The sequence below is a fragment of the Rhineura floridana genome, chromosome 3 (assembly GCF_030035675.1).
Source record: "Rhineura floridana isolate rRhiFlo1 chromosome 3, rRhiFlo1.hap2, whole genome shotgun sequence".
Classification (NCBI taxonomy): domain Eukaryota; kingdom Metazoa; phylum Chordata; class Lepidosauria; order Squamata; family Rhineuridae; genus Rhineura; species Rhineura floridana.
The window spans coordinates 85,107,324-85,130,232 of NC_084482.1; the positions used below are offsets into that span (position 1 = coordinate 85,107,324).

At 39.8% G+C, this 22,909-nt stretch overlaps 1 protein-coding gene across 2 annotated transcripts in view; it reads right to left on the reverse strand.

Moving 5' to 3' along the window:
- SLIT3 (slit guidance ligand 3) overlaps positions 1 to 22,909 on the reverse strand; it is an 810,414-nt gene that overhangs the window by 247,698 nt on the left and 539,807 nt on the right. For both annotated transcript variants that reach the window (XM_061616805.1, XM_061616804.1), the window contains 3 exons: positions 19,197 to 19,268; positions 12,333 to 12,404; positions 1,533 to 1,604 (listed from right to left, as the gene is read on the reverse strand). In XM_061616805.1, coding sequence (XP_061472789.1) covers positions 1,533 to 1,604; positions 12,333 to 12,404; positions 19,197 to 19,268 — 216 coding nt within the window. The remainder of the gene's footprint in view (positions 1 to 1,532; positions 1,605 to 12,332; positions 12,405 to 19,196; positions 19,269 to 22,909) is intronic.

The following is a 22,909-nucleotide window of genomic DNA, read 5'->3' on the forward strand; positions in this document are numbered from 1 at the left end:
GAATAGCAGCCAACTTTGCAATTGTTTTGAGGATTGCTAGCTGCAACTTTACAAGGCTCTTTACTAGCCATATTTTGGTAATAGTACACAAGAAGAAGGTTGTGGATGCTAACTGGACAGTTACTAACTGCTTCAAGCAAACAACAGAACATCATTTCAAAAAGAACTGTCCCTTTATTGTGTTTGCATTTGTAGATTAAAATAAAAAATGCAAACATGACAAAAGGGATTGTTGGGCATTTGAAACAGTTATTGACCAGGTGCCTAGCATAGCTTGGGGGAACTCCTGGATTCAGCTTTGTCATTGGATGTGGCTATTTTCAGGTTTGGCTGGTACACCAGTTACAGCTGTTCTAGGGTAGAGATAGCCTGGGCCACATTCATCCATGCTCTGGTAACTTCCAGTTTAGATTACTGCAATTCATTCAATGCGTGACTCCTCGTATCATGTGTTCTGTGTGGGGCATAGTTCTGAAGACAGCTCAGAAGCTGCAGCTGGTACAAAATGTAGTGGTCGGAGTGTTGACTGGTACAGCACTTCAAAACCATATAGTACTGTTTCTGAAGAGTTTGCATTGTCTGCCTATCTGCCCCCAATTCAAGCTTTTAGTGCTTCTGCACAAAGCCCCAAATGACTTTGGAAATGCCTTTCTTGACACTGTTCTGCTGAGGCTTTAACACCTGCTGGAAGGCTCTTATTATTCTATCACTGAGTTAAACTTGAGGTGCTTTAGCTCGGGACAGTACCTTCTCAATGGTCGCACTTTGGCTGTGGAATCCTCCCCCTCTCCGAAGGTACAACTGGAGACCCCATTGTTCAGCCTTCAGCATCAGCTGAAAACCCATCTCTCTTTGGAGGGGATAGGACTTGAGATATTGAGCCATCTGGTATTGTTATAGGAAGCAGATTAAGTGATTGAGGTTGAGAATCATCTGATAAAATGTTGTTAAGCACTGGACTATGGAATCTTGGACTCAAATAATAATTTTAAAGAAACAAGGGGACCTAATGCACAGGGTTTCTGTGAACACAATGAACCTGAAATTGTAAAGCAGTTTTCCCTATATTTCATTGTGCAGCAAAATTCAGCATTTTCCCTTTACTTACTGTCTCCTTATATTGCTACACTATTATAAAACAACTCTGTGTTAGTTATACAAGAATTTCCAGTGATGTTACCCACTGCTCTTGGGAAAAACACTAAACAAACATTGTTTTCCTGCTGACTAGACTTACACAGTGGCTAATGTTTCATCTTAAAAGAGAATTTCAAGCTAGACATAAATTACCAATAAACTAATCCATAAACTACCAGACTTCTGTTTTTCCTCAGACTATCTTGCCAATATAATGATGAAATTTGACATTCTGCTGGCTTCAGTATCAGTCTTCCCCTATAGGAATAAGGAGCTTAAATGCCCCAATGCATTTTCAGTGCACAAGGTAACCAGGCTTTTAGTGATTTCTGAAATTAGAGCTGTAAATACGTATAAATCTTGGTCACAACAAAAGAAGCAAGGATAATACTCACAGCAACTGCAGAGACACAAGCCCATCAAAAAGGCCCTTGGGAATCTCTGTGATCTTATTTCCATACAGCACTCTGAAAAATATAAAGAGGCAAAATAAATAGTGTAAAGATCCACTACATAGGTAGAGTCCTCTGTTTAGTCATATTTGTCCATCTCCCCCTCTTATCAAGAGTTAGCTCACTTGAATCTCTAGCTCTCAATGAAACAGGACTTTTAGGTAAATTAAATGTTCTGATTCAGCCTTTTGCACTGAAAAAACTTTTAGAAATTGAATAAAGTATTGGTACACATTTTCTTTATGTCATTAAGAATTTATATCAATTTTTGGTTATCATCTAGAGTGGGTTATTAAATGTGGGTGGAAATTCCATTTATGTATTTTAGCCTCTTTAGCCTGTAAACATTCATAAGAAAATAAGGTGACACTGATATCTGAACATTTGAATAAATATTTTCATTTATTTATTTAACCTTTTATATAATAAACCTCAAAGTGGTTTACAAGTGACTTTATCAATAAAAACAGTTAAAAACAAGTATTTGCAAACTTTAAAAAGGCAATCAAAACATCAGTCAACTAAAAAGAGATTAAAATGCATCAACATCTATGTAACTGGATAGGCTTGCCTAAACAGAAATGTTTTAAGCAGGTGCTGAAAAGAATACAGTGAAGGTGCCTGCCTTATGTCAATAGGCAGGGAGTTCCAAAGTGTAGGTGCTGCCACAATAAAAGAACAATTTCTTACAAGTGCGGAATGAGTATTATATATAAATAGTTGAACTATAAAACAATTGTAAAACTGAAAAGATATTTTGGGTGCTAATGTGTCATTAGTTGCTTTGGCTACAAAAAGAGGCTCCAAGATTAAAGTCAAGTAAACACATGCAATCTTCCTAATAAGAATCAGAATTGGAGGGAACTTTACACATTTGCATTATCTGAAAATAAGAGGCAACAGTGTCTTACTTCACTTATATGCAGCGCAATCCTTTTGGGTTTTTTTTGTTTTTGTTTTAGAAAGAAATCCCGCTAAAGTCAATGATGCTTACCTGCAAATAAATATGCAGCATTGCAGAGCAAATAAGAATAGTACTGGAACAAATATTTGGAATTGCAAATCATCAAATCAAGAAGAGAGGCTGGGGACCTGCAGAAATGTTTACTTTAGAATCCCAGAGCTTTCTCTGGTGAGACAACAATTTAGCAGAGACAGCACTGCTCTTTTACATTTGGCACTGCATATACCCATCATGAGACAAGGAGCTGTAAGCACAGCTGGGTTTTACATGTGATTTTCAAAATGGTGTTCTGTGTATTCCAGAACCTTTTCAGTTGTGTAATGGGGTCAGGAAAAATTATATGAAAAAGCACATGGTAGTTCTTATTCTTATGTATATTCGTATACTGAGCAAAAAGTTGCAGAAATGCAAGCTAATAGCTGCTCTGGATATTAGAAACCTCAAGGGACAAAAGCTATATTTCTAGCATAACTGGGGAAATCCCAGACAAATCATTCAAGGTAAAAATGATTACTACAATGGTCTATCATCAGATTCATTCAACAGCATCTTCATTCATCGCTGGCAGCCTGACAAAATGATAGCACATTCTCATTCATTAGGTGATAATGTAAATGTGAATATCATGCCAAATACTAACCACCATGACATGTTTGGATCCAAGCTAATCTAACTTTTTTTAAAAAATTAAAAATTGGTCAGGAGATTTTAGCATCTTACACAGATCTGAAATAAATTCTCTCATCATTGAACAACTGAGGACTGGCTTGACACATCACGTGAAATGTCTGCAGACAGTCTGTAAAAGGTCTTCCATGCTCTGGCACAACAAAATTAAATGTGCAGAAAGACCACTGGCATCCCGAAGTCTTAGACACAGTAAGCAAAAAGACTGTGGGTCCTTCGAGGACAGTGATATATCTCTCTTCAGTGAAACAGCTGTAACATATCCTGAGCCACAAGATAGGATGGACTATAGATATAATAAAAGAATTAATAAGAAATAAGAAGCAGATGCTACTTTCCTATCCAATACTAACTCACTAAAGACCCCACTGAATTAAATGCAATTTTATTTTATTTTTGTTAGCTCATGGAGGGCTAAGAGAGAATTCACATAACAGAGTTCCTTCAGCCTCTTGAGCAGTAACTAAAAAAAACAAGCTAACTCCAGGCATTCCTTAATTCAAAGATAAAAAAGTAATATAACAGGGCTTATTCAAGAAGCAGCAATGATTAACAAATTATTTTTAATAGTCAGTGCTAGGACAGAAAAAACCCTGTCCTGGGAATTTCAGTATTATGATCACTTACTACTATTGAAGCCATGAAGATGAGACCAAAATCACTGAGCAATTTTAGAGAAATGTTTAGTGTATAGCACAGTGGGGAGGAGAGCCTGGCTGGGAGTCCAGAGTCTGTGAATTCAAATCCCCACTCGTGTCTCCTGGGTGTAAAGGGCCAGCTAAAGATCACTCCACAGTGAGTGGCTCAGGGGTTACATGCCCTGCCACCTGTGCTTGTGCAGCTGTGGCAAGCTGAGCAGGCCCTTGCCAGTTGGGGAGAACTAGTCTCAGAGGGAGGCAATGGTAAACCCCCTCTGAATACCGCTTACCATGAAAACCCTATTCATAGGGTAGCCATAAGTCGGGATGGACTTGAAGGCAGTCCATTTCCATTTTTTCAGCGTTTTATCATTAGGCACATATAGCAATTGTATTGAACAAGCTCCATATCTGTCTATTAGCAGTTTGGTGTCATTATTCATTTGGTGTCATTAAACACAGTTTGGTGTCATTATTCATATTTTGCAATGGGTATATTTTCTGATTCTCAAGCAGCATTTAGAGAGAACCGTTCAATCCTTTATCCTTGTCTGGTGCTTGCCCACCTTGCTGAAAAATATACAGTATACAAGACAAGGGAAACTGCTTACTACCTTTATGGATTTACTAGGGGTTGCACCCTTGCTCACCAACCCTCACCACTCCCGCCATGGTAACCCCCTAGAGCTTTCGTTTCCCGCCCCATGCAACTACTAAGGTTTCTTTTCATCTTTTATGCTCCATTGCTGAAACCACTATCTTCTATTCTGCAGTCCTGCTTTGCAACCATTCTCACCTTCACCCCATATTCATGCTTCCTCCTCCCCCTTTTCTGAAAATCCCCTTGCACACAGACCACCCACATAGCAACCTCTGCCTCCTCTCACACATTGCAACTACTAAGCACCCTTTTTACCTTCTAGCCAATTATGAAGTCACCACTATCCTTCAGCCCCTTTTGTACTCGTTTTCATCCTTATCGCCATGCCTCTTACATCTTCTTTTAAACCCCCCTTTGCCCTATTTTCACCCTCACCTCTTTCTATTCCCTCCTCTGCCCTCATTTTCTTAACTGCCTCTTGCACACAGAACACTCCCATTTTCACACCTCCTTATCCTCCTATTCTGCAGCCCCCTTTGCACACATACCTCATTTTAAACAATGGGAGTGGTATGAGCTAAGTAGGGATAGAGGAACATGAGAGCAAAAACGTGTTGGTTTTAAACAATGGAAGGCATTTGAGTAAAGCAGAGATGAAGGAACACTGAGGATAGAATGGGAGGGATTTGAGTACGGCAAGAAGGGAGTTGAAAAAGGCTCTGTTGTATCCATGTCAACTTTTTGGCATTGGCTTCTGTGTTGTACCCCAGGGGCATCACTAGGGCAGTGGGGCAGGTGCGGGCCGCACCGGATGACACCGAGACGGGGGTGACACCATGAGCCGCCACCCCCAGGCACCGCCAGGAAGCGGGGCAGGCAGGCGGAGAGCTGCCCTGCCGGCTCCTCCTGGCTACTGCCAGAGCCCGGCCGGAAGCTGCAGTGCAAGTACTGCCGCTGCCGCCGCCTCCCCCTCGCCCCTCTTGGCGGCAGCAGGAGGGGCGGCCGGCCAAGCAGCCAGCCAGGAAATACTGTGTTGGTTCCCCCCCTTCCTGGGGCCGGCGGAAGATGGACAGACCGATGGATGGCGGTGAGGGACAATGCCACTGGCTCCCCCGGTCTGGAACTGCCCAGCTCAGAAGGGGGGGACACGGGGGCCTCCGGCGGTTTGGCAAGCAAGGGCCGAGGCTGTCTGGAGAAGCGCCGGATAACCCAGCATAGAGATAAGAGTGGGCTAGTCTCTTGATGTCTAAGGTTTCTGAGGGGTCACCAGGGACAGAAAGAAGAGAATAGCTCCCAGCCCTGTGGTGTCTCAAGTGTCCCCCTTTAGTTTCTCCTACCCAACCCTCACTGACAGGGACTCCATAGCAGGGTGCAATGTGAATCTTCTGCACTGAGACATATGCCATCCTCAGGGGCCCTTGCAATAAACAAACAGCATTTTGCTCATTAATTGTCAGTTTCTGAAAGCTAGAAAATTTCATGGGAATAGTGCTGAAAAGATTCATACAATGTATTTTCAAGATTCTTGGAAGTTGCGTGTGTGTGTGAGTGTGTGTGAGATGGATAGGATCCTGAGGCATAAAATTCTGTAGTTGTTAATTTTGAAGGTCTTTCTGTTAGCTTGCTGTTCTACAGCATACCCAAATCAGAAAAGAAGAAGGCTGTTTCCTAGAAACTGTGAAGATGTTAGAAAAGAATGAGCCAGAAAAGCCAGGCGATGTGCTATATTCGGTACTGAATAGAAGCAAGGACCCAGAAGGTGTGACCTGTACTGTATCAGTAACTATTTACGAATGCTAATTTACTCTTCCCTGATGCTTCAGAATAGCAGTATCCCTAGAGGAAGCATTCAAAGTCCATAGATCAACTGTATATAACCCATTGCACTGGCATATTTAGAGAGCCAGAACACTGCCTTCATTCTTCTCAGAAGCCATGACGGATAGGAACCACTATTAAATTTCTCAAAGATGCGTTCAGTCCACACTCCACATACAGTCGTGATTTATATTGCAGCAGGGACCTGCATTTATTCTAAATGATCATATGGAAAATCACCCTTTTAATTTCTTGACATGCTTTCTGGCCAATGACATAGAGATCCACATCACCCTAAGCTCTGCGTCAGCTTTTGTCCGTCTGTCTCCTTGTGCTTCTGCTTTTCCAACCGTTCTCCAACCAATTTAATAATAATAATAATAATAATTCTTAAGCACATAACCTAAACCTGAGGTTTCCTTCTATCCAAACTGATCTTTTGCTTTCCTCGCATGGAGAGTAAAACATTCCCTGACTGGACCTTTCCCTCTCAGCATTTAGCACGTTCTTGAATGTTCTGGAATATCACAGCCCCTCAGTTGTTGTTGTTGGGGAGGGGAGGGTGTCACTGACATACAACACAGGCATGTTAGTTTCTTGATTTGTGTAAACCATCCCTTATACTTATTATCATTGCTTGAAGAATGAGGGATACTAATATTACGGTCATGTCCATAAGCACCAGGAGGGTAGTCGCCCAGGGGATCTTAGTCCCTCTGCTTTTTTGGGAGCAGGGTCCCTATGTCTCCAAACAGTCAGCATGAAAAGGGAGTGTGTTAGTCACTGAGAAGAGTCTTCTAATATGCTTCCTTGCCTTTCCTGCTGATTGGAGCCAATCAGAGTGAAAGGAGGTGAGTCATCCACTGAGAAGACTCTTCTCAGTTGCTAACGCTCTCCACTTTCATGCTGATTGGATCCTAGAGATGTTTGTTGTGAGAGAATGCAATAACAAAGATCTCATTCTTAATCCAGGAGCAAAAAAGGGTGTATGTGGTTGCAACTATCATGAAGGGACTCTGCGCTTCTGAATTTTCTACTAAACAACTGATAAATACCTATGTAACTCTGTGTCTGGAGACTTATTATTAAGAATCACTTTCCATAATTGTAAGGAGGTATGTCCACACGCATGCATTCCAGGCACCTAAATGAGGGGTGAGAGCAGCATAGGGACATAAGCAGATGTCTTATACGAGGGGTTCCCAAATTTTTCTTCTACATAGACCACTTGAAAATTGCTGAGGGTCTGAAAGTATCTGAAAATTTACTATGGGCATATGCAAGATAATTAACTCCCATTAGTGATAAGAGCAAGAATTTGGGCTGTGCATATGATATTGAAATTTAAAGGTGTAATTTTAATTTTGCTTGTTGTTTATGCCACTACTGTTGCCATTACATTCAGTGATGTATGGGAATTACAATTTACGAGTAACATTAGTACAAAAAACATTACTAAGGATTCTGTGTGGTCTGGTATGGGAGGAGGTCCATGGGGGTGACACCATGAGTTACCGCACCGGGTGACACCAAACCCTAATGACGCCACTGTTGTACCCATCTCCGCTATTTTTCTTTGTTGAAAGAAAACCAACCCTCAGTGTTCTTTCCTTCCCAATCTATTCAGACCTCTCCTGTTGTTTTAAACTGCCACTTTCCCTTTCTTACTAGCCCTCTCTGTCTTCACTGCTTCCCCAGGGCAGGAGAGAATCTCAATGTTGTTACAATATTCACAGACATAGTTTGGAGGCCACTTCCCTGGTTTGCTCCTCCCCCTCCAGGTTTCCAAGCAGATGGTGCGTGCTCCTCCAGCGGGATGACATTCTTAGGCGAATATAGTGTAGAACAAAGGCAGCTTTGGGATGGCAGCCTTAAAACATTGGCTTACGATATTCATTTTTAAAATGGGAACAGGGCTGTTGGCACATTTATGTGGGGATACCTATTGTAGTGTATGGACAAAGTTTGTTGCCCAAAAAGCTGCACATATTGGACTCTTACCTTTCCTCCCCCTTCAAATGGGACACGACAATGCATCTACGCTAGTAAAACAAAGACTTTGGCACATTTATTTTCAAGATCTTCTGGCTCTCTCATGTACAACCTGCTCCTTAGGTATCTGTTACAATTATCATTTCCAGTTAGCTGCCTACTTTAGAATCTGCATGTTGCTAAATATTGCAGAGCTTTTACTCTGGTCAGTAAAATGTTGTTCCATCCCAAATGCTTTGGGCAGGTATGTTGGCAAACTTCTTTCCTCAAGAATATGGCCCTGTAACAATTAGGAGGTAGAATCTATAGAACTTGCCATTCTGTTTTGTTATTTCTATGCTGGAGTTTGGCAGCATGTGATTGGCTCTTTACTGACCAAATTACCAGGAAAGTCAGCTCAGTATTATGTTAAATATCTGATGGAAGATAAAACCCCAATGGTGTTATTGATAGTGGCTAAATTTCTATCAGTGGTAGTGAGAACAAGAGAACAACTCACCATCTGAAACTGGGAAGACCATGTCAAGGGACTAACTCAAGATTACTGTAGCTCTATATTATTATGTTACACTTTTGAATCTGTTTTGTTCTGAGATTCTGGTGTACTACATGTTTTTATTTTATTTTTGGTCTATTGATTGTAATAGAGTGATTGATCAGTAGATTTCTAATTATTATCTACAGTGGTCAGGGCATTGTGTATCACAAACTAAAACTAGGGATAAAAGACAAAATAACAGGACACGGAGCCATTTAAATGTAACCAATTAATAGAACAACGTTGGCTTGAATTCAGAGGTCCTACTGTGCAACTCACATGGAAAAAATTCCCTCTCTCAAGTCTGCAACTCTCTCTGCTCCCAGAAAAGCTGCACTAGAAAGCTGATCCTCTTGCACCAGTTTTCAAGGGATATAAGAGACTTGCTGATCCTTTGTTTGGATCCCAAGCTAGTATTGGCAGCTCTGAAGGTGAGCACTGATGCTCAGATAAACATCAGTAAGTCTGTGACCATAAGGGAAAAAAACAAGTATGTGGTGTTTATAAAAAGGCAGTGTTTTCCAGTGGTGCCTTTGTCATATAGTGCTAATTTTCATTTTATTGTTACCATTTTATGAAGATAGTCCATTCCTTCAAGCAACCATTTTGCATGTAGTTTTAAGTCACAAAACATCAAACCCATTGTTCCAACAAACACCTCATCACATATAGGCCAGAGATAACGAGTTCTTAAAAAAAAAATACTGGCAGATAAAATTGTACTTTGCATACCAAGCAGTCAGGAAAGGAAACTGAAAAAAGTACCTACTACATGGGACTCTAAAAAGGCTGAAGCACTGAGTAAAAAGCCCAATACAGATGTGGCAGCTAAGCCTAGTCCAGCTCTGGTTTGGGATCTAATGTGCGGGAAGAGTGCTTCCAGGGAGGGCAAGACAGTCAGAATCTCTACTTGGAGGGAGGAGGAAACTCCATCAAGATCCCTCATGCAAGGATTCTAACTGCCATCAAGTCAGCTGTGTGAGGGAAGAACTGGGTAGCAGGTACTGCCCTGTTCTCCTGGCCTGGATGCTGTCACAAGCTCTGCTTCTCAATCTGATCTGGAGATCAGCAACTGCTTTTTATCAAGGGCAAGATAGGCATAACTACCACTGTCATCAGCTGTAAGTTTAAGAACTGTAACTTTAAGAACTTGTGATCGAGCTTGCTTTTCCCTCTTCTGTCCCATTCCTTCTTCCTTGTCTCTTTTTAGATTGTATGTACCACTGTGAGAGCTTTTTGGCTAAAGAGTGGGGTTTAAATGCTGTAAATAAATAATTTCACAAACAGGACATAAGCAGGTATGTTAGCAGAAATATTTATGATTGAAGTTGTAGGATAAGTGCTGCCAGAATATTACAATATTGGGGGGTATCCATTGAAGTAATCCTGCCCTGGTTCTTTTTATGAGGAGTGGGATATAAATTTAAATAATAATAAGCGTAAGGACATCCACCTGTGCAATGGGACTTCCTCTCCACTCACTATTCCACCCTAATCTGTTCTGGGGATTCCCCCAACCCTCAGAATAGATTTGGGGTATGAGGAGGAGAGGAACAGAAAGTCCCATTGTGCAGATGGAAGTCCTTGTTCTAATGGGAAGACTTCATCAGATAAAACTTATTGGGTTGATTTCAACATAGTGCTAAGAAGTTTGTTCTGTCAGCGCAAGCATTTCTGCTTGCCTGATGGAATGATCTTCACTCTCTTTTTCCTGCCCACTGTTCTGGGGTTTCTCTGGACCCTTCAGAGCAGATCTGAGGGGAGGGGGTGCAAGGGCACGAGGAGGAGCAAAGTGGGGGAAATCTGTAGTGGGAATACTTGCATTGGCTTCTACCAGCACAACACATTAGTTGAATACAACCCATTATGTCCATTTGCCAATCAATTTTCATGGCACTAAATACTTTTCCAAATAGATACACAATCAGGTATGCAATTTACTTTTTTTTTAATGGAAAATGTAGTAAGAGCTTGATGTTCATACCATATCTTGCATAAGCTATCTATCATGCTTTGGCCAATTATTGTTCAGTGCCAAAATGATAAACAGTAAGGAACTGTATAAACTTCATACTACACTTTACTACAAAGTAAAATTAAAGTATGTTCCAAGAACTTATTATTTTTTATTTACATCATATATACAGTGCCTTTTAATATTTTCAAAGTAGCTTACAGAATAATACAACAAAAGTTAATTTATACTATCTAAAAAGCTCTATAAAATATAAAAATATAAAAATGAAAAATGAAATTAAAAAAATATCAGCAACAGAAATAAGATAACTCAGCTCTCAAAAGCTTGGCAGAACAAGAATCTTTCTACTCGCTTCCAAAAGAGAGAGAGAGAGAGAGAAAAGGAGCAAACAAACTTCCTAAGGGAGAGCAATAGTTTTGGGATCACCACATAAAGGCCCTTGCTTGTTGTAGAGGACTACTGCACATCCATAGAGGAATACATCTTATTGGTTCACCTATGCATATAATGAAGATATGAAAGCTTCCGGACTAGGTTAATCTAACACTGATTTAGAACCACAGTTGATCAGCTCTGACAAATCCATGGTTTTGCTTAGAAAATTATCCAACTGGATGTCTTACTTTATATTTTTCTCTACACTGCCACTGACCTTTTAAAGCCACACAAACTATTGTTAACACTATCTGTTTTTCAGCAGTTGAGCTGAAACATAGCTTTTAGATCTTACAAACATGAACTGGCCATGCTTGCACTGAGGAGAAGAATAGATTTTGATAGTCATAGAAAAAAAGTTGCCAGTATGTGCAGCTTTACTTTACTTTTTGTATTGCACAATATTACAGTCCATCTACTTAATTTGAGAAAGGAATAGCACCAAGCATTATGTGCATATCATTTACAAATTAAATCCCAATAGGTGTTTTAAAAAATATATGAGGTCCTGCATTTCATTCAGCAAGAACTTGCAGAATAATATATATTCTCTATTGTTATTACTAACACTGCTTTTGACACCAAGTGAAAGAAAAGACTGCTCTGATTTTTTAGAGGCCTAAATATCTAACCTTCATAAAGTGTCTGTCTATTAAAGGAAGTTGCATAAAAAATGACACCTTCACGTTTGGTTAATCAATTTCCAATTTAAGAAAGATTAGGTTCTTCACACAAAGTGACAATTATTATTATTATTATTATTATTGTTGTTGTTGTTGTTGTTATTGTTGTTGTTGTTATTGTTGTTGTTGTTGTTGTTATTATTATTATTATTAATTGGATTTATTAGTCACCCATCTGGGAGGTTGTCCAGCCACTCTGGGCGATGTACAGCCAAAAATATAAACTATATTAGACAATAAACATAAAAACATTAGCACATTAAAATCAACAACCAATAGCTACAGAACCTATTATTATTTATTGGATTTATTAACTGTAGTGGGTAAAGGAAAGCATGACCAACTACTTCATGATCTATTTATTTTTAAGACTCTCCAAATTTTCCATTCAAGGTTACCCTCTACTTACAGTGAGGTGAGAGATTTCAAGCCCTGAAAAGCATCTGATGCAATATCTGATATTTGATTCTTGCTGATATCACTGTAAGGATACACAAGGGAAGAAGACAAGGTACTGATGAAAATACAATTTACCAACGTGTCCTAAGCTTTTTTGATCAATTCATCTTTAGGTAAAAGTGGCACATAGTCTAGATCCTCTTGAAGTTCTTGATCCAATTAAAAGAGAGATGTATATACACTGAAAACATAGTGAATATGTACCATGAACTTCATTTTAAGGGTGGCATCCCTTCTATCTTAATCATACCTCATACAACTATATTGACCTTCATATATGGTTCTGTATCACAATTTTATTTATGAACAATGCATGTCTTAACTTGAAAATCCAGTTCTGGTTAAAAGGACCATGGGAACTCTCTATCTAGTATAGGGTTGCCAGGTGTCCAGTTTTTGCCCAGAGACTCTGGATTTTTGGGGTCCCTGCCAGATCGCTGGGTAAGTCACCTTAATCTCTGGACTCTCAGCTGTCATGAAAAAAACATTAAGTTTCTACGTGGTCTGGTTCTTGAGATATACACCAAAATGTCAGCCTCTCGCAACGTCTGTTAAATGAGCTTGTAGCTAGTGGCTCTAACCCCACCCTTTCAGGTTTGTAGCCAATAAATGTTGACCTCCAGGCAGTACCAAGAACACATCGCAAGGCCTGAAAACTATTGTTTCATAAATTGAGTAAGTATATAGTTTTCAGTCTTTTTCTCTCTTGTGTGCAGAAGTCAAACAAGTTGACATTTTCCTGGGCTGTTGAAGAGTGTAGGGTTTTGAAAACCTTAACAATATGAAGCTTTAATCCAGTACTGGCTTTCCTGGGAGTAAAGCTGCAATGCTAATCTCACATACCCAGAGTAAACCCCATAGAATTCAGTAGGACTTACTTTTGAGGAGACATGGTTAGGATTGTGCTGTAGATTAATAGGAATTTTGAGTGAACATAGCAAAGAATAGCTTTTGTGTTGTAAATGTGTCTCTCCCCCCTCCCCAATCCTATTTTTAAAGCAATCAGGCAGGACTTACATAAGTATTACTGCTTTTATTATGAAGGAAACTAATACTGATTTTATTTTTAAAAAACATTCTGCAATGACCAATTGGTGTTGACAATAAACTGTTATATGGGGTGTATGTATTTTTTTACATCTGTAGTGTGTGTGTGTGTATATGGAGTCTTCCCAACAACCCTGTGAGACAGGGTTGCTGACTGGAAACCAAGGCAGCTCACAATAAGAAACAAATCCCTTTAAAATCCAATAACCATCGAAACAAGTATAAACAGTTGCAAAACATCTTAAAGTGGCATGGATCTGAATTTTGGGATGGATGAGTGAAGTTTCTTATCACTTAAGATTACAGTTCTGTGCACGCTTCCCTGTTTGAGCAAGTCCCACTGAATACATTGGGACTTGCTTTTGAGTAAACAAACATAGGATTGCACTACAAATATCTTTACAGGTTGTGTAAATAATAATCATCTTTGACAGTCATGCTTATATAAATATTTCTTCATTTAAAGCACATGACTTCCCCTAAAGAATCCTGGGAAGTGTAGTTTCCCCCTCACAGTTATAGTTCCCACCACCCTTAACAAACTACAGTTCCCATGATTCTGTGGTGTGATTCATGTGCTTCAAATGTGTGTTGAATGTGCTTTAAATAAATGATGTGTATCTGCCCTAGGTATGGTGTGCATTCATTAGTGAATTGAAAAGAATGATTTTAAAGATACTTTTTTAAACAGGGGAAAGGCTGTAGTTCAGTGGTAGGACATATGCCTTGCATTCAAAGGTCCAAAATTCAATTTCTGGAAAAAAACTATTGCCTAGAATCATGGACAGCCAATGCTAGTCCATGTCATCAGTACTGAACTAAATGGTACCAAATGGCCCGAGTCGGTATAAGACAGATTCCTTTTTTCCTAACAGTGGAAAAAGTTCCAAGGGCCACAGTGACTACAAAATTGATTTGTGTATTTTATTTACAACATTTATATGCTGCTTTATTGTAAAAAACCTCAAAGCAGTTTACAGAAAGAATTAAAACAATGAAATTATTGGCAGGTATTTAAAAACATTCAAAATAATAAAACCAACAATCAGTTAAAAACAGATAAAAAAACCACAATACCTCTACATGCCTGGGTAGACTTGCCTAAACAAAAATGTTTTAGCAGGTGCCAGAAAGAGTGCAATGAAGGCATCTACCTAATGTCAATAGGCAGGGAGTTCCAAAGCGTAGGTGCTGCCACACTAAAGGACTGATTTCTTACAAGAGCAGAACAAGTAATATGTGGCACCCATAACATGGAAAGTGATAAACTCCTTAAGAGGCCTGGCCCCAAGCGATTTAAGCCCTTGAAAATTAATGAAGAAAAAAATGGATTTCTTTCCCCTTTGTTACACACAGCAGGCATTAAAAGCAGGCCTGCATGTACCAAGCAGAAAAAGGGTTCAGCTCACCCTGTTATAAAATTCCTGAGTATCTTTCGGTGCCAAATGGCTACATGCATGACCGTGGATCATTTATTTAGTATTGTTTCTCTTGATTAATATACCTGTTACTATGTGATCTTGGAAACCAGGTTTCTGAGATTATAGAGCACCTAAGAGAAAATCTTCATAACAGAATCAGAAGTGGAAGACAAGATAAAGTTTTAGTTTGATATTCAATTTTTATAATAGCATGATATGTATAATTTTATTCCATAAATGTAATAAGTGTGTGGGCCACTTTTCTGCTTCCCTCTGTGTTTGATGGAGAGTGGCTTGCTGCCATTTACCCCTTTTCCTTCACTGTGTTCCCTAATCATTCTTTGTATTATATTCTTTATATTACGTGGGTTTTTTAAATAATATAGTGAGTTAAATTTAATCTTTCTTTATAGCAAGGTAGTAAGAGGAATTCTCACATGGAACTTCCAGTCACTCTATGTGAACCAAAACTTGGCTTTGACATCATGGCAAGGAACATGCCGTTATGTCCTAAGAGATATTCCTTGAACAGCTTGACTGGTCAGGAGCCATTATAGAATGGAATGTAAATGGTACATATTGGTTTCAGAACAGTACAAGATCATCAGTAAAATATGACAGTAGAATGGTGAGATCTGGAAAAGGGAACAGATTGACATTACTCTAAGAAAGATAACGACACAATGAGATGGGATGTGTCTACTTGGTTATGATTCATTTTAATAAAGTTACCTGGTTGGTTGGAAAATATTTCAAGAGGGAAGAACTATTACAAAGAACTTAGGGGACTGGTAAAACTAATGTCACATGCGTATTCAATACGGTATAAAGGATCTGTTCAGACTGTATTTCTTTGCAGTCCCCCCTGGATACTTCCTGGATGTGTTCTGGGGGACCGACCTTGCATATGATTGTTTTATTTTTTTAATAAAGGCCTACCTTTTTGCTTTAAGCCTGTCTCAGAGATTATTATTTAAGGGACCCCCAGCAAAGAACCCACAGGAGAAAATAACAATTTCTCCAACAAAAGCTCTCCTTGAACTTGGCCTGGTAGCAAATCAGCAATCAGAGCAGAGGTATTATGTACTGACAGGGTCTCACTTGTGTCAGCAATCGTGCTACAGCATTCTGCACTAACTGTAACCCCTGGTTCAGGTTGTGCTGCATAGGGATTTATGTGATCTTGGCTGACTGGCTGCCAGGATTTTTTTAGTTTTAGTTTTTGGTTAGGAATCCTGACTGGTGGTGGGATGCTGGGTGTTATGCCTTATAGGAATTTTGTTGTGGTTGGTATGGTATTGAATTTAGGAAATCATCACTTTCTTTTCTTTTTCTTTTTCTATTTGCATTTCATTTACCTTTAACCTTACTCCCTTACATCCATAGAAGGAACAGCAATGGTTCCATGTGCTCAGCTCAACTCCCTTAAACCCACTGATGATGCACCTTCTTGGTTGCATATGGTTTGTTTCTTGCCCAATAGTGGTAAAAGAGAATTCATGTACTGGGAAGTGTGGCTGCAATTGTTGTTCCCAAGCTGCTGCCTGTGAAGGTAGACCAAACCATGTGTGTTTTCTCTCTGTCAATTATTACTCACTGGAATAAGATTGGGTTGGCTGTCAAAATGAGTTTATAGCAGCCTACAGAGTAGACAAGAAAGGGTAGAGAATCTTTTTACTCTTACTCATTTCTCAAGCCTCTTTCTGAAGTGAAGGGTCAAAACTGTAGAGAAGTTTAGAGCAGCCATGTTAAAAGGTAGGGGCAGGGCATAGGGGTTGCCAACCCTGTATGGATATGGATATCTTTGCAGAGGATCCCTAGTCAAGTGTTACCAACAGCACAATTCAAACAATATCTATTCATAAGTCCTATTGAGTTCTATGGGACTTAGTAAGTGTGTTTACAATTGCTGGGCATCCATCTTTACTGTTTGAGTGCTCCCTTCTAACACCTCCACAACATTAGGCTCCTTTCTTCCTACAATGGCCTTCTGATGACTGGCCTGGCCTGTGAGCACTTAAACCCTTCTTGCCAGAAGCAAGTAGTCTAGATTAAATGTTCTCTACCAAGGCTCCATCTTTTAGCTAAGATTTCTTAATTTCCAATCAGAGAAATATTTTTGTTTGAATTGTATGTTCCAAGCACCTGTGGTTGATGCTTAATGTAGCACGCTTAATGACATCACTAGGGCCAGTCCCTGTGACATCACTGGGGCCTGCCTCTGAAATCTCAGGGTTTGGGATGCTTCTGGCAACCCTAATCTAGTAAATTCTGTGCTGCCCATTTAGAGTCATGACATATCATTTTTTGTGAAGTAAGAGGACCATAACACACAAGAAAATCTGCTCAAATTGTTGCACTGCAATACCATTTATACGCCTATAAACCTATTAAATGAATACAAACATTAAACGTATTTTTTTCATTTTTAAGATACAGATTAACCCGTCTGACATTTTCATGTGGAATTACTTTTTAAGAATATGTTGCTATGGTGAAAATGCAAGAAAGAAGGAATATTTCCATTTGCTTTGTTGTACTTGTTTGATCACTTCTGCTATCTTTCTAAAAGGGTTAATTTGGAAGGGAATGCAGTAAATTCCACAGGATTCTCTTAGCAGTAGTAGAAATTCTTAGATCCTGGGAGTGTGTATCAGTCATATAAACTGAGGCATAGTATGCAGTTTATTCCTAAACAATAGGAATTATCTTCTAATTATAATGCTACTAAGGGGACCCAGATTGGTAATTTCAGAAAAGGACCATGAGAACTGAAGCCCTTGAAGTATCCAGAGTCTGTCTATGTTTCTCTACCACTGCAGCACAATTCTTTGCATGTTCACTAATAAGAAAGCCCCACTATATTCAACAGGGTTTACATCCAGGTAAGTGTGCATAAGACTGGGTATATTTCCTCCATTAAAAAATGAAATCAGCAGAGAAACTTCTGGAATCTTTTCCACAACCATCAACTATACATGATTTATTTCATTAGCAGGACTGCTAATGACTTTCTCTACCTTTCTTCTAGTTGCTTTGTGAACATAAACATAACTATGTTTTGCTTTCTTTTACTACTGACATTAATTTAGAGTACCGTATATTCCGGCGTATAAGACGACTTTTTAACCCAGGAAAATCTTTTCAAAAGTCGGGGGTCGTCTTATACGCCGGGTGCTGAAAAAGAGTGGGAAAATTAAGTAAAAAAAAAGCTGCAGTGGGAGTGGAAGCAGTCGCAGCCGCCGTCCAGAGAGACCGTCGCTGCGAGGAAGGCAACGCAGCGAGGCTCAAGAAGTTACGGCAGAGCCTGAGATGAAATTGACTCGAAACGGAGTTACTGCTGTGAGGAGGGAAGCCTCCGCAGAGCCTGAGATGAAATTGACTAGAAACGGCGTTACTGCCTTGAGGAGGGAAGCCTCGGCAGAGCCTGAGATGAAATTGACTCGAAACTGCGTTACTGCCGTGAGGAGGGAAGCCTCGGCAGAGCCTGAGACGAATTGACTCGAAACGGCCAGATACAGGAGGGAGAAGCCACAAAAGGCTCCTGGGGAGAACTTGGGCAAACTCTATATTTTAACTGGAAAAGTTGGGGGTCGTCTTATACGCCCAGTCGTCTTATACGCCGGAATATACGGTAATTGTACCAATTTTGCTGAATGTTTCCCAGACTAGCAATGGCACAAATATGAAAAAAGAACATGTAGCTCACTATATTTACTGATAGATTAAAGCTATTTCTTATCAAACAAAAAGTATATTATAACTGCATTTAGAAATTGCTCTTACAAAAGCTGTCTTTCCACCTCTAAAGTTAATTTACCAAACAAATAGAAACAAAAATATAAGGCAGTTCCCTCGAATAAAAAACATTTCATGTGAAAGAAAAGTACTAAGAACAGTATTGTGATAGAGGCCAATCTAGCTATTATCAATGGTTTAACTGTCATGCACTGTTATCTACACTGACCTAAATATTATATTACAGTTATAAAAATATTATTGGTGCAGTCCATTTGGACCTCCCCATAAATAGTGTCATGAATACATTAGCTGAATCCCGTTCTACATCTGCATGAGAAATTTTCATTTTAGCAACTCTACCTATTGATTATGATGTTGTTGATTTTAGATCTGGCACTGGAGACACTGAAAGTGAAACCTGGAATTACCAACAGTATTCAAAAAGTGCATGTGTGAATGTGGTATTTATTGCCACACAATGGGGTTCTAGAGGTCCTTCCAATTACATAACTAGCAGCTTGCCCATGTGGCTGCCTCACTGGACTGCAGCTATCCACTGCAAATACGGAAAATGTTTTATATATTACAGCACTTAAAATACTTACATTCTTTTAAGCTTCTTGTACTGAGAGAAAGTTCCAGGAGGAATGTTTTTGATAGAGTTCTGCTCCAAGCGGCTAAAAAGAGAAGTACATACATTAATGCCACAAAGACAAAGATGAAGGAACAATATTTAATATTTATTTTTAAATGCAGTGGATGCCTTTCCAAGTTAAAACCTCCCCCAAGGTGACACAAAGCTAAAACACAAAACAAAACGAGTATTAAATGCCATTCAAACATCACAAAATTCTAGGTAATAGCAAAGCAGACCCAAATATGATCTAAACATTGGAGAGGGTAGAGGAGTTGACTGCCTCATAAGGTCTCTATAAATGGTAATCCCAATTCATAGTCAACATTATATTCTCTGTTCTTATTATCAACAAAAGACTAGCCAGATGTAAAAAAACCCAACCCAACCCCTGGAAAAGTCCAAGATGGCTTGAAGCTTTTAGCACAAACAAGAATTGTCTTTAATATATTCTACAACCATTTATAAACTTCTTGGAATGGTGAACTGTGTACAGTGATGCCCTTGAAGGAACCTTTCAGCCCTACAATTTGATGATTTGTTTTGTTCTGCTAAGGAACAGCTGCTTTGCCCTTTGGGAGCTTTATTTTTAAGGCTTCAACAACTGTTCAGGTCAAAGGACAAGAGCAATTTCCTTCACTTTCTCTAATAAAACAGCAAAGCCTAGAAAGAGTGCAGAGCAGCCTGATGGATTCAAAGATATTTTCTGAACATGATGTGGCATTAAGAGCAAGTCCCTGTATGCTCTGGCTTAGTTCAGACATTCAACAAAACGGCTGAAAACAGCAAGGGAAAAGAGATGCACTTAAAGGTGACAAATGATCTTCTAGCAAAAAGTAAGTCCCTGGAACTCTGCTCCAATCAATCTCAAGGTTTAGCACTTTTTGTTACCTCCTTTGCTGGCACCTGAACACTTCACACACATAGCGAGACAGCGTTAGGGATATGTGTATATGAAAACAGTGCTTCATACAGCTTTTCTAAAGCCAGAACTCATTCTTGGGGGTAACAAAATATTTGTCTTGAAGAATAATACCCACTGCAGATTAAGTAAGACATTCTATACCAATTCAGGTTCCGACTATCACGTTTTATTGGTGAAAAGGGGGAAAATATTACTAAGATTTGAACCAGTTTGAACAGCATCTCAGTTAACAACAGCTTAGCTACTGCTGCGTAATGGCTTGTCGAGACTGCCCATAACACAGACAAATGATTAAGCTGGGCAGGAAAAAGAACGAGGCATCAGTACTGATAATTATTAGCTGTCAAACGAGTAGACTCTACAAATGAGAGAGCCATGGTCTATTAACAGCAGTGCTGTACTCTGCTTTTGATGTGTCAGAACTCATCCCTTCTATACTAGGCAACTATGAATACACATGCAGCCCAGATAGGTATTGTAAGCAAGTAAGCTTATCATGTTCTCTGACTGTGCCTTTCTGGGTTGTGTGGTTAGCTGTGGCCTCTTTTTGGAAGCCAGAACCTGCTAAAAGTATATTTTAGAAAAAGAAGGGGGTGGAATTAAATATATATTTTCAGTATATTATTTTCTGTCATTGATGGAAGAAGGGCAACAATGGAGGATCAATGGGATAGTCTGCTTCATGTAGCCAGCAGAAGAGGAAGTACAAATATGCACATATGGATATATTGGCACATGTAGCGTCTAATGAGATAATATCAGAGTAATAAAGAATTTGACATTGGTGAAGCACTTGCCAGCAGAGGAACATCATCATCATTACCCGCCTTTCACCCAAAGGTCCCAGAGCAGGTTAAAACAATTTTAAAACACAGCATTAAAAACAATTAAAAACAACCTAAAATCACAAAATAGGGTGGGTTCTAAAAATATACATCTCAGGTGTCAAGGGCCAGGATTGATAGTGTAATGCCAGTGTGTATTAGGGCTCATTATTTCTTCAGCTTGAAATTGAATAGAGTGGGTCTAGAGCAGCATTCACTCTCTTGCATGCAGAAGAGGACAGGAGTCATTCAGACACGCATTCTCATCATTTGATAACTGCAGCATATTCTAATGATTTCTATCACTGAATCGGCTATTATTTATTAATTAAATTTATATCTTGCCCTTCCTCCCAGAAGGAGCCTAAAGGCTGCAAACAAATTCCAAAAAGGAAGAAAAATGGAAGACATCGGAAAAAGCCAATGTGGCTACACGGAAGACTGGTGGAGGAGGTAAAAGTAAAAAAGAGCATGTATAAAGAATGGAAGGAAGGACGCATCACCAAGGAAGAGTACCGATGAGTGGCTCGGGCTTGCAGGAATAGCGTAAGGAAAGCTAAAACCCAGAATGAGCTGAGGCTGGCGAGGGAAGCGAAGAACAACAAAAAGGGGTTTTTCAGATATGTTCGAAGCAAGAGAAAGACCAAGCAAACGGTGGGACTGCTGCTCAATGAGGATGGCAAAATGTTGACAGATAACGAGGAAAAGGCAGAACTGCTCAACACCTATTTTGCCTCCGTTTTCTCCCCAAAAGGGAACAGTGTGCAACTTTGCATCGGTAGCAATCTCAGTAAGGGGTCGGGACTGCAGTTCGAGATTGATAAGGAGATAGTCAGGAAATATCTAGTTAACCTAAATGAGTTCAAATCTCCAGGGCCTAATGAACTGCATCCCAGAGTATTGAAGGAACTAGCGGATGTACTCTCGGAACCTCTTGCCATCATCTTTGAGAAATCCTGGAGAACGGGAGAGGTGCCGGAGGATTGGAGACGGGCAAACATCGTCCCGCTCTTTAAAAAGGGTAAAAAAGAAGATCCGGGGAATTACAGGCCGGTCAGTCTGACTTCAATACCGGGAAAGATATTAGAACGGATAATAAAAGAGTCCATTGGCAACTATCTAGATGACAATGCTGTGATTAGAAGGAGCCAGCATGGGTTTGTCAAGAAAAAATCCTGTCAAACTAATCTCACCTCTTTTTTTGATCGGGTCACTAGCTTAGTAGATGGTGGAAATGCTGTAGATGTCATCTATCTAGATTTCAGCAAAGCATTTGACAAAGTCCCCCACGACCTTTTGATTAGCACACTGGTCAAATGCGGACTAGATGGAAATACTGTCAGGTGGATTCACAACTGGTTGGAAAACTGTACTCAAAGAGTGGTCGTTGGTGGCTCTGCTTCGGACTGGAAGGAGGTTTTGAGTGGAGTGCCACAGGGTTCTGTCCTGGGGCCGATACTCTTCAACATTTTTATCAATGACTTAGATGATGGGGTGGAGGGAAGCCTTATGAAGTTTGCGGATGATACGAAACTGGGAGGGATAGCTAACACAATGGAAGACGGGAATAAAATCCAAAGGGTCCTGGATAGACTAGAAAATTGGGCTGAAATTAATAAAATGACATTCAATAAAGATAAATGCAGGATTCTGCATTTAGGCCACAAAAACAAAATGCACGGGTACAGGATGGGAAATACCCGGCTTAGCAGTAGTGCGTGTGAGAAGGACCTTAGAATTGTAGTGGATTGCAAGTTGAACATGACCCAGCAGTGTGGTGATGCAGCAAAAAAGGCAAACGCGGTTTTGGGCTGCATAAACAGAGCTATAGTTTCCATGTTGAGGGAAGTAATAGTCCCACTATATTCTGCATTGGTCAGGCCTCATCTGGAATACTGCGTTCAGTTCTGGGCGCCTCATTTTAAGAAAGATATA